The following is a 16,920-nucleotide window of genomic DNA, read 5'->3' on the forward strand; positions in this document are numbered from 1 at the left end:
AAAAAAACGTATATATTATCAGCTCCGTCTTTACATATCTCATACGCTTTTCGGTCTTCGTGTTAAAGCATGGGGAAGCTCTCGTTAATTGCGTAACTGTTGACTTGGGCCCAAATCGCCCACGCCTAGCTACGCCACTGTTTCTGGGTAGGATAGTTGGGAAATACACTTTATACAAATCGGTAATTTATTAGAATATTCTGTATATTTTACGTTTTCCAGATATGAATTTAAATTAATCGCAACGATGTGTTATTAAATTTTATTGAAAAAGTTCATTCAATAAATTTATTCTGTTCATAATCACTAGTAAAAATTGAAAATCCAATTTTCGTTAATTGGTTGCTTTTCACATCTCCTAGGTTGAAATTTCGTGAATTTACTACAGTTTTATAATGATGAGAATTTATTTAGAAAATACAAGTATATATTTTTAATTTAGCTAATTCTTGATTCGCTGCTGCAAGCAAGTCTTTAAAGTTTTTTTTTGTTCAGTCCAGTAACTAGTTTTCTTTTTTCAGTTTCCAGCAAATCTTGTGATAAGCATTTCTCATACGAGGATATATTGAAAAATTCTTAGCCTACTATAGAACCAAACAAAATTTCGATGTCAATATACAGTGCTTTTCAGATAAAAGTATCCACCTTTAATAACTTTTGTAATACTGGTATTTAGAAAAAATCCAAAAACACGTCAATTTATGTTGGAAGGGGCAAGCATTATGGCTTATTTAAACTTACTGGAAAAGCCACCCCCTCACCCCTAGCAGCATCCCCTTTATTTTTTTAAATTAATTGTCATATTTTTTATATAAAATTTTGATACTCCTCTTTGAGCTGATTTCAAAAATGTATAATACTTGTAGGTTAAAGTGGTTAGTTTATGAGATAAACAATTTTTCTTTTAAGAGCATAAATTTTACTTATTATTTACTTTCACCTTATTTGCCTGTACTAAAATGGGTTGTACAACAGTTCAAACTCTTTAATCTTTTTAACTGTGCTATTTATTGTGAAGTTACAATAAGTGTTCAAAATGAGTACCATTCACTTCCATACAAAGGTATAATCTATTTTGAAATGCCTCTCTGACATTGCTTAATACGGCTGGATTTAATTGTCGACACTCATTTTCTATCCTCTCTCGTAAATCATCCAGAGATTCTGGTTGGGTAGCATAAACTTTTGTTTTTAAATACCCCCATAAAAATAAGTCTAGGGGTGTTAAATCCGGTGACCTAGGTGGCCACTCCATCATCTGCCCGCTTCTACCTATCCAACGAGCGGGGAATGTTTCGTTTAAAAATTGTCGGACAGGCATAGCATAGTGTGGGGGAGCTCCGTCTTGTTGAAATACCAGTAAATCTTCGGAAAGGTTATCATCATTTTGTATTATTGTTGTAATACGTGGGTCAACCCCTTCCCTGAGTAACTCAAGATATGATTCACCATTTAAATTTCCGTTGATGAAGAAAGGTCCGACAATGTGGTCACCTAGGATACCACACCAAACGTTTAACTTTTGGGGATGTTGTGTATGGAATTTACGCATAATATGTGGATCACTTTCAGCCCAATATCTACAATTATGCCTACTTACTAAGCCATTTAATGACCATGAGCATTCATCAGAAAAGCAAATATTGTTTAACAATTGTGGATTGTTATTGATAATTTGCGTCATTGATTCGCAAAACTCTAGACGACGATCAAAATCATCTTCATTCAACTCGTGCACCAACTTAACTTTGTATGGGTGAAACTTGAATTTATGTAGAACTCGGAAAACTGTAGAAGATGAAACACCGATCGCTCTACTTATTGTTGACAACGACTGGGGTTGTTGAGCCTCTAAGCTGACTTGCCGTAAAATTGCCACTTGGATTGCTTCGTTATTTACGAGTCCCTCTCGCTTATGCACTTTATTGCAAACAGACCCTGTTGTGGTAAATTTCTCCATCAGTTGAATTACATACTTATGAGTTGCATGTCTTCCGTCATCTAATTCGTTAAATATTCTAGCTGCAGCTCTTGCACAATTATTATTTTGGTAGTTAAACCTACAATTTCAATTCTTTCTTGCAAAGAGTAAACCATTTCAGAGAAACAAAATAAATAATGTATCAAATTACACTATCAATAGTGACTACAAATTCTAGTTGACAATGTCAAACTTTAATAAAAAGTAGAGTTTTTTGTTGTTTGGATTTTTTAAGTAGAATAAACTGTTGTACAACCCATTTTAGTACAGGCAAATAAGGTGAAAGTAAATAATAAGTAAAATTTGTGCTCTTGAAAGAAAAATTGTTTATCTCATAAACTAACCACTTTAACCTACAAGTATTATACATTTTTGAAATCAGCTCAAAGAGGAGTATCCAAATTTTACATAAAAAATATGAAAAGTAATTTAAAAAAATAAAGGGGATGCTGCTAGGGGTGAGGGGGTGGCTTTTCCAGTAAGTTTAAATAAGCCATAATGCTTGCCCCTTCCAACATAAATTGACGTGTTTTTGGATTTTTTGTAAATACCAGTATTACAAAAGTTATTAAAGGTGGATACTTTTACCTGAAAAGCACTGTATTTTATTACTCAACATATTCTCCTCTTAATTGGATACATTTATTACAGCGCACCACCTGCAACGTCTCTAGACCTTTCAAAAAACGTTTCTTCTTGCTCTGCAAACCAGACCTCCACAGCTTTTATTACCTCCTCGTTGGAAGAAAATTTACGACCTTAAACTTTAAGAAAATTTACGACCTTAAACTTTTTTTCAGTAGAGAAAAGAGATGATAATCGGACGGAACCAAATCTGGTGAATAAGGGGGGTGTTCTAGTAATTCAAACCCTAAATCACGAATTTTTTTCATGGCAGCATGAGATTTGTGTGCAGGGGCGTTATCCTGCCAAAACAAAACACCTTTGGATAGCTTTCCGCGTTTTTTCTCTTTAATTTTTTCCCGTAGAGTGGTCAGTAATGTCGAATAGTAATCTCCAGTTATTATTCTACCCTTGTCCAAAAAATCACTCATGATTACTTCATGGCAATTCTCAAAAAACTGAAGCAAGAACTTTTCCAGCAGATTTTTGGACACGAAACTTTTTAGGCCTTGGATAACCAGAGTGTCGCCATTCCATCGATTGTTGCTTTGTTTTTGGATCGTAGAAATGTACCCAAGTCTCATCCATAGTAACATTTCGGTTTAATAAGTGAACATCGTTTTCAAATCGAGCACAGATCGAACGCGATGCTTCTACCCTTGTACGCTTTTGGTCAACATTCAAACATTTGGGGACCAATTTGCAACAATTTTTCTCATGTCCAAATGGACGTGAACTATAGGATGAACACGTTCGTATGAAATATTCAGTGCTTCAGATATCTATTTTAGCCCAATTCGACGGTCTGATATAATCATGTCATGAAGTGCATCGATATTTTCGAAGACTAACACAGAAACTGGCCTTCCCGATCAGTCATCTTCAATGGAAAATTTACTTCTTTTGAAGCTTGCAGTCCAATTTTTCACGGTCGCATACGAAGGACATTGATCACCAAGGGTATTAAGCATATCATCGTAAATCTGCTTAGCTCTTAACCATTTTAAATACTGGTACTTGATAATGACTCGGTACTCCATAGGGTAACATAACTTTTGAAATATCTACATTATTCAATCCATCAGTCTTTTGTAGAGAATCGTACACTAATCTTTGGTCTATAGGTGATTCTTCTTCAAATTTTCAACCAAAATCTCCTTATTGACAGAAAATCCTCTCTCAGCTGTCGCATTGCCGTGACAAATTATTAAAAGTTGCACCACCTTCTTTAAACTACTGTCTTCGATCATTTTCAACCAAAAATCATCTACTCTATCACATCTGGAATTGTTTTTTTATCTTATTAAGGCTGGGCGCAAGTTGAGACGTAGTCAACACGTGCAGGGCAGCACAGTTTCTGTAACTCTTGTTGTCTAAAGGGACCGCGCGAATTGAGAGGCAGAGCTACGCCGGATGTGGCCAATGTGGCACTCGTGAATGTCACACAGAAACTGCTTCACACTCGCACAGTTGCCTACAGGGAAAATGGAATCTCGTGAAGAAAAATTGATTGAACTAGTGCGAAGCCATCCAGTGTTATATAATACAATTGATCCGAACTATATGAAAATTAAAGGACAACGATTGCATCCGAACTTAATGTAAAGAACGTTAAGAACCTCCAAATGTCAATTAAATATAGTTTATAACTAATATAGTTGACCGACTCTTTCAGAATTTATTTTCACTTACTTTTTTATGATTTCATTTCTCACTCATACTGAAAATTAATATTGTTTTTCAAATCCAAAAAGCGTGACCTCCGCGAATATAGGATCTGACCATTTCCTAGTTGTTTGTAAACTACGGCTAAACGTACCGAAGAAAAAGAAACCAGACAACTCGTTTAACTACCGTACCGAGCCCGCCAGTGAGAACACTCTCATTGAGATCCCGAGGCAGTGATCTTGACTTGGTGTGAATCCGCCCATTAGGGACCCAACAACAAAAGCCCTATAACAAACTCGTCTAACTCAAAAAATCGAAGCAAACAACATTAAAGAACAGGACGATACAGAGACGTGTTTTAAAAAGATAAAAACGAATATTTCCGACGCAGCTATTGAGGCGCTAGGCCTAAGAAAGGAAAGTAGGAATGAGGAAAAACAGTCGAAGGAAACAATGGTATACACCGGAAGTGAAAGCTTTGGCCAAAACAAAACACCCGAAGAAAAGAACCACTACATTCAAACAAGAAATAGAGTTAACACAGAAATCAGAAACATAAAACGAAGCTTCTGGGAAAACTTAACCTCTGAAATGGAGCATAGCCTATACGGAGCACAAAAAAGGTATGGAGAATGCTAAGAAGGAGAAGACATAAAATAGTAGAATACACACAGACACAACAGATTGACGGGTCCCACAGTAAAACCTATTTCGAACAACTGTACGAAAAGAAGAAAAACCTTTAACATGCAAGTCTCCACTTCAAAAACTAAAACCCTTGTCACCTTTAAAGAGTCAATGAGGTGCAAACTCGCCCTAGAAAATAAAACTATAGAACAGTTAATGTCATAATATCAGTATGACAAAAATATACAAAACCTACGTTAGACCCATATTGACATATGCTATAGAGACAAGAGCGGTCAACAAAAGAACTAAAAACATCAATCGAACAACAGAAATAAAAAACTCAAAAACATATGCGGGTACACACTAAGAGACAGAAAGAGAAACACAAACATAAGACATGAATGTGAGGTGGAAGACATAGTTAGATGGAGACGTACACTTAGAAGAGCTTGGAACCAACACGTGGACAGGATGACCAGAGAAAGATTAGCAAAGATCGCACGAGAGGTAAACCAGGGATGCGACGACCTTTAGGAAGACCTCAAAAAAGATGGTTGGATTCATGGATATCAACATCTCAAGAATGACAAGTTGGACTCTACACGCCGCCTAATGCCTACAATACGTTGAAGAAGAAGAAGAAATGCAACCAGAGATTGATACAATTAAAATGTTATAACAAGAAACTGTCTGCTTCTTCCAATGTCTGGTCTGCCAGTCTTATTGGGATTAAGGAAATTTATTACTTTACTTAATTTGAATGTTAAGGGGCATTTTTCTAAAAATTTGAAAATACATCGTTTTGTAAAGGCGTACGTGCACACAGTGAACATGAACAGACTCGAGGCTTTTGAAATGTGGATCTTCCATAAACTAATAAAACTATCATGGATTCAACATATACCTCGGTGTCTACAATACTTGCTGTGACCTTATCTTTGACCCCAATGCATTTCTTCAAAGCAGCTTTGCGGCATTCTCTAAATCGATATCTTCCACTTTTTTAATGGTTGTAGAATAAACCATTTCATCTACATCGTTGAAAATGTCTCATTAAGTTATTCAGAACCGAAATCAGGTCTTCATAAAGAAATCGAGTTAAGGGTCAATAATTTTAAAAATTTCCAAGGAATTGTTCTATTTCTTGGGATAAGGACTGGAAGAATGCTACTTCAGCCTATATTAGTTTAATCTCCAAAGGCTTTTCTACGGTTTTAAAACACATTTTAGAGAAAATATGATTTTTTTTTCAAGTGCGGATATAGTGAATGAATTTTTTGAAAAACAGCAACATTTTTTTTTTAGTTATACCAACACAAACTTGCCTATTTATCTCACACAAAGTTACTTAAAATTCCCGGTTTATTAGAAAATTCCCGTCGAATACCAGGTTTTCCATGGTTCTGCGAAATTCCCGTCTTTTTCCGGTTTTCAAGGCTTTTATAGACCCCGCTAGCTTATTCACTGCTAGTATTATTTTATCGATATTTCGTGAAATCAATTAGAACGAGTTTATAGGCTTATTTTAGTCGGTGGCATCAGCCAAATGTTGATAATCTTGCGCCAGGCTTTAAGGATGGCCCGCAAGTTGAAACGCCTGTAACTCGTATAAGAAAATTTGTTTGTCGCAGCATTAGTTTCACGTCATTTACTCACTCCCGAAGTCCCGAAACAGCCTGTATATTATACCTAACTAATTTCTGTTTTAGTTTGTTAGACTTATAATATCATCTAATTTTATTTATTTTCGAGCTTCTGCTTGGGTCACAATTTACAAGTGTCGTCTATTTATTTTTTTTTTAAATTGTTTGGCAAAGTAATTAGGTTACTAGTGACTTGTACATATCCCAGACGTAGTATTGGTCTATATTTAGTACACCTTTGTTTGTCTTTCGACATAGCATTGGCATTTGTTTTTTTTTTATTATTTAAAGTCGAAAAATGGCAGCTAAATTACTATTATTTCATTACGTCAGATTCTTGACAAAATCTTTTTTGAGTATAAAGTTGTATAATAATCTATACGCTTTAAATTCCATAGAAACACTTCACGGTTTTTTTTTGAGTACTGTGACGTTGTTCCCACAAATTTCGATAATATTTCGATTCTTTAAATAAATTAAGTACTTATTTATAGCCACATATTTCTTAACACTCTTACAGCATGTTTATGTTCAATTTTTATTAACTTCTATATATGAGAGTAATCTATAATCATCGTATCCTCCTCCCCAAAGTTAGACTGTAGTGAAAAATTTTACAGCTTTCAATAAAAGTATCAGTGGAAAATAATATTAAAATCAAAAAAAACCTGCATTAAAAATTTCAACAAAACGATATAATGTGAGGTATGATGAAAAAATTGATGAACATCAACTTTTTTATATTTTGTTTATCATTAATTGATATTTTATCTTGTTTTATATAAATTGTAGATTTTTGTAACTGAAGTTTTTATATTTTTAATATGAAATTATTATTTTTTTGACAATATACACCACCGGCCAAAAGTTTATGCCCACCCCATTCAAAATAATACACTGATTTGTTTATTATTTGTGAATTATCTCTTAGGTGTTTATGATTGTAGTTTAGTACCAGTTAGCCTTATGAAACGCAAGAGCGCACTGTTACATATTTATACTTTTTGGACCAAAACAACTTTTTGTGAAGTTCCTATACGAATTGTTAAATCGTTCTCGCAAATTCCTACTTGCAAGTTATAAAATGGATGAAATTAAAAATACGTCGACGTACCGTAGACTACAATGTGAAAAAATATACATCCAACGAAAGTATACATCCCAGTTTTGGTAACAGAAAACATTCTGGGTGGCCTCGAAAAACCACAACCGCTGAAAATAAATGTATTGATCGACGTTTCACGGGCCTAGAGGTAACAGATTAGATCAATGAATCTAGGAATCTGCCTTTAACTACAGTGAAAAGAAATTAAGAACTCGCCTTTTCGATAGGGTGGCAGTGAAGAAACCTCTATCAAGACGAAGAGGAAAAATTATGAGTCAAAGTTTGAGGAATTTTGAAAAAAAATTAAATTAGTTCTGGCCAACGTCACCTTTTCGTCTTGGTCATTGAATATCTTGCGTGATTCGTATCGTGTTGAGGTGCGTATACCAATAATCGAGCCTTATCTGATGTCCTTTGTGTTGATTGATTCTGTCTCCAAGTTTCCACTTCTCCAAATTTTATTTCTCTGGACACCAAAAGTATCCAGGCACCTACACAAGCTTGACATAGTCAATCATTAGCTTGTAACACCCTAAAGGTATAAATGCACATATCTCTGCTTGAAAGATTGTAGCTGAGGCGAATCTGCCGAATACTCATGGGTGTACCAAATTTATTATCACCTATGTTAGTTTTTTGGTGTTTCATATTTTAGTTCAGTGGAATATTTTGATGTCCTTTATATTTATATCTGATTTTTCACTTACTACAATAATTTTATAATTGATAAGAAAGTCCTTGTACGTATGATAAAAAAATGTGTTCTACATTTTGATGTTTAGATCAGTTTAGACTATAATTACTTATAATTTTTTCGGTTTATATATATATATATATATATATATATATATATATATATATATATAAAAGATCTCTTAATAGCATAGCAATATCAGTGAAATCTTATCGACTCACCCTCGTACGTACACTAAAATATTTTCAAGGTAGTATTTGTTAACATAAAGAATTCAATGAGAATATATTAAGCGAAGATTGTTTGAATTTGAATCAAAAATAAATAAGAGATTGTATTGAAAACGATATACGTTGACTTTTAGTTTTACGACACGATATTAACAGTGGATTAAACCGAAATGCTTCCTTCTTTGAATTCGATTTCCAGCACACGTCTCTGTTAGCCTTGAAACGTGATTTCGTTATCGTTAGCGATAATTATGAATATATTATCACAATTATGCGTAAGAAAATTTAATACAACAAGAATGTTTTCAATCTCGTTCATGTTCCATTACTTTGCTCCTATCACTCTTATTTTTTGTTCAAACAAAACAAAATGGCCACTAAACCGTATACATTCGTTCAATATAAATTTAAACGCGATATTTTTGATCTGGCAGACAAAGTAAAGTTTTTATTCGTAAGAAAATCTGATACAACAAGAATTATGTTTCAATTCACGTTCTTATTCCATTACGTAGCTTGTATCACTCTTATTTTTTGTTTAAATAAAACAAAATGGCCACTAAACTGTATACATTCGTTCAATATAAATTTAAACGCGATAAATTTCGATCTGTCCGACTAAGTAGAACTTTAAGTTGAAATCGATTGATAATAAATATTTTACACTTTCACAATCGAAAGTGACTGAAAAGACTTCCTGAACATTGTAAGAGCATTCATTCTATAGTCTATCGTTTTAATAGAAATTCTAAGAAGAGTAGGTGGCATCGTTTCAACCATTGAATAACGAGTGTAGACCTAAATCTATTTATTCTACACGTGCGAGTTTTTATATGTTATTTATATACATTTTACAGATTACACAGATAGATGTTTTTGCTACTTGTTTTTAGCTAATGTGAACTACATAATCGAAACATTTTTACGAGGGAGGATCCAAAAATATTTAATTTCGGATATTTCAGAACACGTCTTTCATAACAGCCAAAATAATAAATTTACCTAAAAAATGTATACAACCTTTTTTGTAGAGTTTTTTATGAGCTTCATTTTTTGTTTAAAAACTTTTTCTTTGAAATTATTTTTTTTTTTCGAAGATAAGTAGAAAAATTGCAAGCGGAGATTTGTCGGTGAAAATAGTTCTGCCTGTGCATCTACTGCCGAACCATTTTTTTTTGTATTTATCTGTAAAAATAACTTTCAGTTCAATCTTTGTTTTTGTTAACTCTCAATATTATGGCATCGGTTTTCTTTCATACGTGGAAAAGAGAAAAACTTACACGGGTCCAGGTCAGACGAATAAGGTGCGTAATTATGTTATTTAAAATATATAACACGCGTTTCGTTATCATGTATGTTAAATATTACCACAAGTTCCTAATTCGAGCATAAGCTCCTTTTTATCCAGATCTGTTCTACCTACTCGTTCAATTTTTACTAATTCACATTTGTGTTTCCGCCCCCTCCTTATTTCATTTTTTTGTTCGTACTTCTACAGCTGCAAGGTTGGAGTTAGCTGCAACCAAGGATTCAACCAATGCTGGTGATACGGACCCGGAAAAAGCCCAATGCACTGACCTTTTATAAAAAGGGCAAATGCCAGGGAATTTGCCCAGTCCAACATTTGAGCATTTTTGTAATCATATCTTAAACCAGAAATAAAGAAGAAGATTCTCGGGGATGATGATTTCTGGGTGAAAATTGACAAAATAATAGAACTGATAAAGCCGATTATCCACACGGTTACAGCTCTAGAATCTAATGAGACACAAATTCATACAATAACCAAAGCAGTTCAATAACGTGGAAGCAATTTTTTTAATTCTTTGTGGACTTTGTGTTCTTTCATACTTGAAAATGAGAAAAAGTCACATGGGTCCAAGTCAGGCGAATAAGGTGCGTAACTATGTCATTGGCAATATATAACACACGTTTCGTTATCATCTTCAGATACCGAAGGTCGAGGGGGATTTCTACTACATAGTATGTAGTAGAAAACTGTATTTATGTTATAAATATTACCCCAAGTTCCTATTTAGTATTGTTTCTGACATTTTATATTGAAGAAGTTTTCTTGATTAGGTTAAGTGCATGGTAAAATAAATAGTAAGTAGTAAATGGGATCAATATACTGACAGATTAATTTATGCGACAGTTTTTACTCTACTAGAGTTGAACAAGAAGAAGTAAATAAATGGCAAACACAAATTGAATGTTTAAAACAAACACAAGAAATCAACCAATGAGTTGGTCGTCCATGGGCACCTTTTATAGATCAGAAACTGATTTATTAGACACGTGAAGTTTGTCAATAGCTTTTATACATATCAGAAAGTCCAAAGAATATTTAATACTGTTAAAACAGTATTATAAATATGGGAATTCACATTTTCATCAGTTTAACAACATTCTATTTGTTGTAATCAAAATTTATTAATAAATAAACAAACATGATAATCCCTGATTATTAATCATAAAATTTTCCCTGAAAAATATGATCTGATATGATTTGATTTTAAATTTGATAAGTGATGATTGAAAATGTGTATTTTTTACTAAATTGTTAAAATTTAGTACTAATAACATAAAAAGCAGTGTATGAAATATAAGTTGTTCATCTACTAAGAAATAGTCTAATTATAGTGTAAATTTATCTAAAAGTACAATAAATCTGCCTCATTTTGATCTACAAACAAATCCAATACAAAACAGGAGGCTAACAACCATAACTGTTAAAGTTAATGACATAGAATGAAAAGAAAAAAAACATTCCAAAGTGTATGCAACACTTTACAAATCTAAATAAATTGAACTAGAAAGAAATTGTGAAATATTCTAATAGTTTAAAATAAAAATAAACAAAAAAAACTACAGAATGTATATAAACAATAGACATAAAACGAGAAGCCAGTCCAAAATATATCGAAAAAAATAAAAAAATTGTAAACTAAAACAATTAGGATATGAAAATAGGTATTTTTGCTTAAAACATAACTTTATAACAGAAACAGGAATATGTAACATGCCATTAGGCCTGTTATTATTTTCTTTTGTTCAATTATTGTGTCTCAGTAGTCACTTCTGTTTTAATTATAAAGTTTTCAAAGAAATTAATTTGTTGTCGACCTTCCTCTCAATTCGAAAAATTCAATAAAACTCCATGTCATTTCTAAAATGTCCTCTATTTACATTCTACAACGCCTAACCAAGATTAAAATCAAATAAAAATTTAGAAGATTTGTAGTGATTTATTTGTGTTTATTATATTTGCGGGTGAATTTTTCTTTTTAATTTTGATTTTTATACATAGTGCTCACAAAATTTCAATTATCTATCATGATTTCTTTTTATTTCAATCAAATTTTGTTTGATTATTTTCGTATTTTCCATATTTTAACCAGACTATCATTTTTCACTAATTTCTATTTGTGTTCCCGCTCGCTTATCTTATTTTTTTTTTGCAGTTCTGCAGCTGCCAGGTTGGAGTTAGCTGCAACGAAAGATCCAACTAGTGCTGGTTGTAAAATAGGCAAAAGCCTGGGAATTTACCCAAAGCCTTTTAATCGTCCAATGTTTGGGCATTTATGAAAACATACCCTAAGCCAGAAATAAAGAATAGAATTTTCAATGATGTTTTATAGGTAAACATTTTCATTGAGATTCTTCCATCCTCTCCACTATAGAAGAGAAGGCAATTTTAACGAAATTCAAAAGAAATTTGGCATGGTACCAATTCACTTCACAACTAATCTTCCTGATTCAGCTGCACAAGATTTTAAACAAAATGCTGTTAAGATGCTTGAGGCTGTAAGCTTCATATAAGAAACAGCAAAGCACGCGGGGTTAGATGTACTTCAAGTAAGAGAAAACTTAGCTGATACCAGAGACAAGCGAGGAATTTGGTCCAAACAGTTTATGTGGGAAGGACTGGAAAGCAACAATCACATAAATCGTTTACTGTGTGTTAGAGGAAACTGCAATAAAAATTCTTAACGCACCAGTAACATCTGCTGCCACTGAGAGGACATTTAATAAATTTGGCTGGATTCACAATAAAAAAAAATTATAATTGGAAATTGATGCACTAAACTGCCAAGAAAATAAGTAAGCACAATTACGAAGAGGTAGATGCAGAAAATAATGATGAAGAGGAAATCTTAGGTTCCAATGAAACAGATCTGCTTAACTCTTTTGAGGTTAAAAATGAAGCTGGGTAAGAAATTAATAAATTACACACCTTTGGTTTTTTAATAGTTGCCCTGGGATCTGACATAATATAATGGCATATGTATGCGTCCACTTTGATATTAATTGTTCACCCCATCTAAGTACAAGTTATTTATATACTCTAACTGAGGCCAAATTTCACTTCTTGAGAAAAAGTCTCCAGTGGGCAAACTAAGGTTGCAAATTAAAACTATAAAGATTATATATAAATATGATTATTGTTATGGGGGAACAAGAAGTAAACTTTATAATCAAAATTAACGAAATACGTTCAATATTAAGGTCTAGACATACAAAGCAATGAAAATTCAAGAGGCAGAAGTGATTTAAAGAATCAGGGAAGCACTTAAAGTAAACTATATTTTTGAAAAAGAATGTACTTGGGAAGATATTTCCAAAGGCACTGAAATTAGATGGTAGTAGTTCAGTGCAATATATATTTGACTTACATCCATTGCTGATGATAGCCGCCCTTTTAGGCTCTGTGAATTCATCTTTTGAGGTGAATCACCCTCTCTAACTGTTACAGCTTCTTGCTTGCTTCCCTCTCTATCCTGTTCTACTTTTCTCTATCCTCCACGACTTGTCTCCAGTTCATAACCCCTTCTCCCTGCAATATCCTGTATTACTTGTTGTCGCCAGCATCCTTTGGGACTATGGCTGGCTTCCACTCTGCTAACTTCTATATCAAGGCTTTCAGATATCTTCTTCGTATATGTTCAAACGATTTAAACCTTTGGATCTTTAAAACTGTAAATATATTACCATCTTTCAGCTCATTCTTGATCATGTGGTTCAATAATTTTCTTAGGTATGTTAGATAAGTCTTGACAGGTCCTATTATCTTCCTTAAGATCTTTCTCTCTTATTTGAATATCCTCCTCGTCCTTCTCGGACAGGCACATAAGTTTTTCTTATCCCTTGCCCTACTATCTGCGTAGTATTTTGTCTCTCCCACTATCTCATGTATTATTCCGTCTATTGTAATGTTTAACAGAGACATTGAGGGACCCCCTTTGTACTGTAAACACCTCTCTGTCTAAATTTTGACCTTAGAGTTGTTCATCGTTATATTTACCAACTTAATAAGCTTTGAGGAGATCCCCATTTTTCTCATCGCCTGCTCTGTTGGTTTCCTGTTGATATTATCAAAAGCCTTTTTAAAGTTCACAAACATCTCAAGGAATAAGAAATGTCTTATAGGAATCTTGAAGACCCAAAGTACACAATAAACAGTCATACATAATTTGAAAAACTAGAGATGGATGTCAGAGAAAAGAATGACGAACAAATAATTCAATATAGACGCAAAAAAAATAATACATGAACATATACTACGATAAATTTAAATTTGAGATACTTATTATTTATTATTCATCTTTATCCCAATTAATTCAGATTTTTTACTAGGCTGTTTGGAAAACCTGATTACAGTTACACCTAAGACTAAAAGTTTGTTTATTGATTGAATTTCTTCTATTTTGGTGACTTTTTTTAATATCCTGTATAATAATAATTAATCACTTGCTTAAATCCATCTAATGGAATATATTTTTCATGAAAATAATTTATTTATTGCCAATTATAATTTCAAAACAGTATTTTTTTTCTATATTTTGTATACAACAGTAGTTTCTAAAAAATCGTTTTATAAATTTGAAAAAACTTACCATTAGGTCCATATTTTTCTTGATTTTTCTTAACTTGGTCGAGAGAAAGACCACGATCAACATCAGTATCGAAGTACCTTAACACTTCTTCAACCGTTTTGGTGTGGCCGTCTTCCATAGCGCCCGAGTGTCACTTCTAAAAGAAAAACTATTATATGAAATTGTAAAATAAATCAATTGAATTAACATTTGTTTACTGTAGTGAATAAAATGTAGTGTTCATAAATTCCCATATGAATAAGTTTCCCAAATTTTGCAATTCCATTTTAATTATGGAAATAAAGTAATGACGATTTTATTTTAAAAATGATTGTTGGATGTATATCAATAATTAATGGTATCTACTCACCGTTTACTATTAAAAAAAACGTGTAAGTACAAAGTAAATTATAACCTCAAAATTTTTGATTTTGCACTGTCACAATTTTGCAAGTAATATTATTTGAGAGTTATAGTTAAATTTTTTTTTCTCAAGTACAACTAATTGAATTATACATAGTAATCATTTTCTAACAACAAAATTATATATTAAAAGTCCTAAAACCCTTATAGTTTCTAACACTGTTCACTACACGGTTCTAATTTCTGATTGTGTGGAAACTAGCTCTAACAAACGCCACGTTCTTGATATAACATGACATGCGCTTTATTTTTATAACTAACTAAATTTTTATTAATACAATAAGTTGAAGTTTGTATTTACAATAGTTCATTTATTTATTCTATATGAAAAAAATATGTAGAGAAGTATTTTTCTAGCGTTTATTTTAAAAAATGTAAATAATTTGCAACTTCTACAAACATCAAATTTATTAGTGGTACGCATGTGGCATGTGGACGTACCCGATTGGCGCGACAGCAAAATTTAATGTCACGTGATCCTAGCGGCGGAATCTTTTAAATAACTCTGGGGTTACAATGATAATAATTATTAGAAATAAATCCAGATATTATTTTAGTAATGCGTCGACTTTGGTACAAAGTTGTTTTATTTTAGGAATGGCCCGGTATTGGGCTAGATGCCAATCTACTAGCTACCGTTATAGCACACTTATCTCCATATTTTTGGCAAGTGTTTCGGTAAAAAGAAGTGTGGGTTCCCGCATATTTGAAAAATAATAATTACAAAATTACCCTCAGGTAAAAATATTAAAAACATTCATCTTACTCCAAACTAAAGGTTGGTTTATCCAATTTTTTAGCAGGTATTTATCACTAAATTTAATTCACAGGTGTATGTGGCACTACACTTCACTTACCGCTTATCAACACAAAAAATGGTCCCAGTAATTATCACTCGACGAAAACTCAGTTCTTTGTTAAAAAGAAAAGGTTATAAACAACGCGATATTGTTTAGGCCCCCATTTAAGAGTGGCGCAAAATTGTCACTGAGAAGTTTAAAGCACAAACGGGCGACGGTTCGAGTACGATACGAGCTTTTATAAGTTCGGTAGCTACCTGTCGGGGACTCTGTCCATGGGCAATATGCCAAGAACCGGGACTTCGGGACTGCTTTAGCGCACTAATTTTTTTAACGAAATTCACAGTTTTACCCTCGGTCAAATTAGACGGAATTTAATTATAATTCAAATCCGTTATGTGATTGAAAAAATATGTTTACTAGCTAAAGAGAGAAAAAAAGTTGAGAAATATGAAGCAACTGACATTTTTTATGTTGTTTTCGGAATATTTGTTTATGGAAAATCTATTGTTAAAGTTAAAATTTGAATTTAAAGACAACTTGTTTCAAGAAAAAAAATATTTTGGATTTATTTGTAAACAGCTTCATATGTCGATTTATTATGAAGGGTGTATTTTACAAAACAACGTCAAAAATGTGGCTTAAATTTGAGTATAAGCAAAATTGTACACGGGAAGTTAAATGCCGTGACTCAATTTTATTCGAAAAAAAAATTCTATAAATTCGTTTTTAATTACAATGTGGAATATTTCTCAATTATTTTATTACATACCGGGGATGTAGCTCAGTGGTAGAGCGTTCGCTTTGCATGTGAAAGGCCCCGGGTTCGATCCCCGGCATCTCCAACTTTTTTGTTTATTATTATACTTGAAACTTTTGGTTATATTTTTTTTGATATAAATACTTTCTTATAGTTTAATATTTAATTGAATAAAAAGTGTGAAACTGTCGCAAATAAAAGATATTTTAAGGTTAGGTTCACAGTTACAGCCAAAAATTAAATATTAAAAAAAATCTGTATCTAAAGAGTAAGAAGATTGTTGCTCATATAAACTTCGATTTGTTAACTTGAACTTCATTGTGGTATATAACTTTCTATAAAAATGAAAATCATAGTATTCTACTAGTATATAATGTGTATTATTCACTAATATGATTTACAACAATCGTCAGTGGCTCGTGTTTTAATTCTTTCTATCTTAGTGAATTATAACCATTATTATATACTTGTTGAATAATATACTAT

The 16,920-nt window shown here is 32.6% G+C and overlaps 1 protein-coding gene and 1 non-coding gene across 7 annotated transcripts in view; one reads left to right on the top strand and one right to left on the bottom strand.

The window, feature by feature from the left end:
- The window catches only part of LOC130445940 (calcium-transporting ATPase sarcoplasmic/endoplasmic reticulum type), a 52,621-nt gene extending 36,681 nt beyond the window's left edge, over positions 1-15,940 (bottom strand). Inside the window, exons 1-2 of one of the 6 annotated variants that reach the window (XM_056781857.1) lie at positions 15,732-15,940; positions 14,473-14,608 (exon numbers count right to left, since the gene is read on the bottom strand). In XM_056781857.1, the coding sequence (XP_056637835.1) occupies positions 14,473-14,590 (118 nt within the window). In that variant the 5' untranslated portion in view covers positions 14,591-14,608; positions 15,732-15,940. Of the gene's footprint in view, positions 1-14,472; positions 14,609-14,821; positions 15,346-15,640 lie in introns of those variants that run through there. The other 5 variants (XM_056781856.1, XM_056781858.1, XM_056781852.1 and 2 more) reach the window with 5 other exon arrangements.
- A 507-nt stretch (positions 15,941-16,447) lies between these two features.
- On the top strand, positions 16,448-16,519 carry Trnaa-ugc (transfer RNA alanine (anticodon UGC)). The gene has a single exon. It is a non-coding gene; the product is annotated as a tRNA-Ala (tRNA).
- The last annotated feature ends 401 nt before the right edge of the window (positions 16,520-16,920 follow it).

Source organism: Diorhabda sublineata, chromosome 6 (assembly GCF_026230105.1).
Source record: "Diorhabda sublineata isolate icDioSubl1.1 chromosome 6, icDioSubl1.1, whole genome shotgun sequence".
Classification (NCBI taxonomy): Eukaryota; Metazoa; Arthropoda; class Insecta; order Coleoptera; family Chrysomelidae; genus Diorhabda; species Diorhabda sublineata.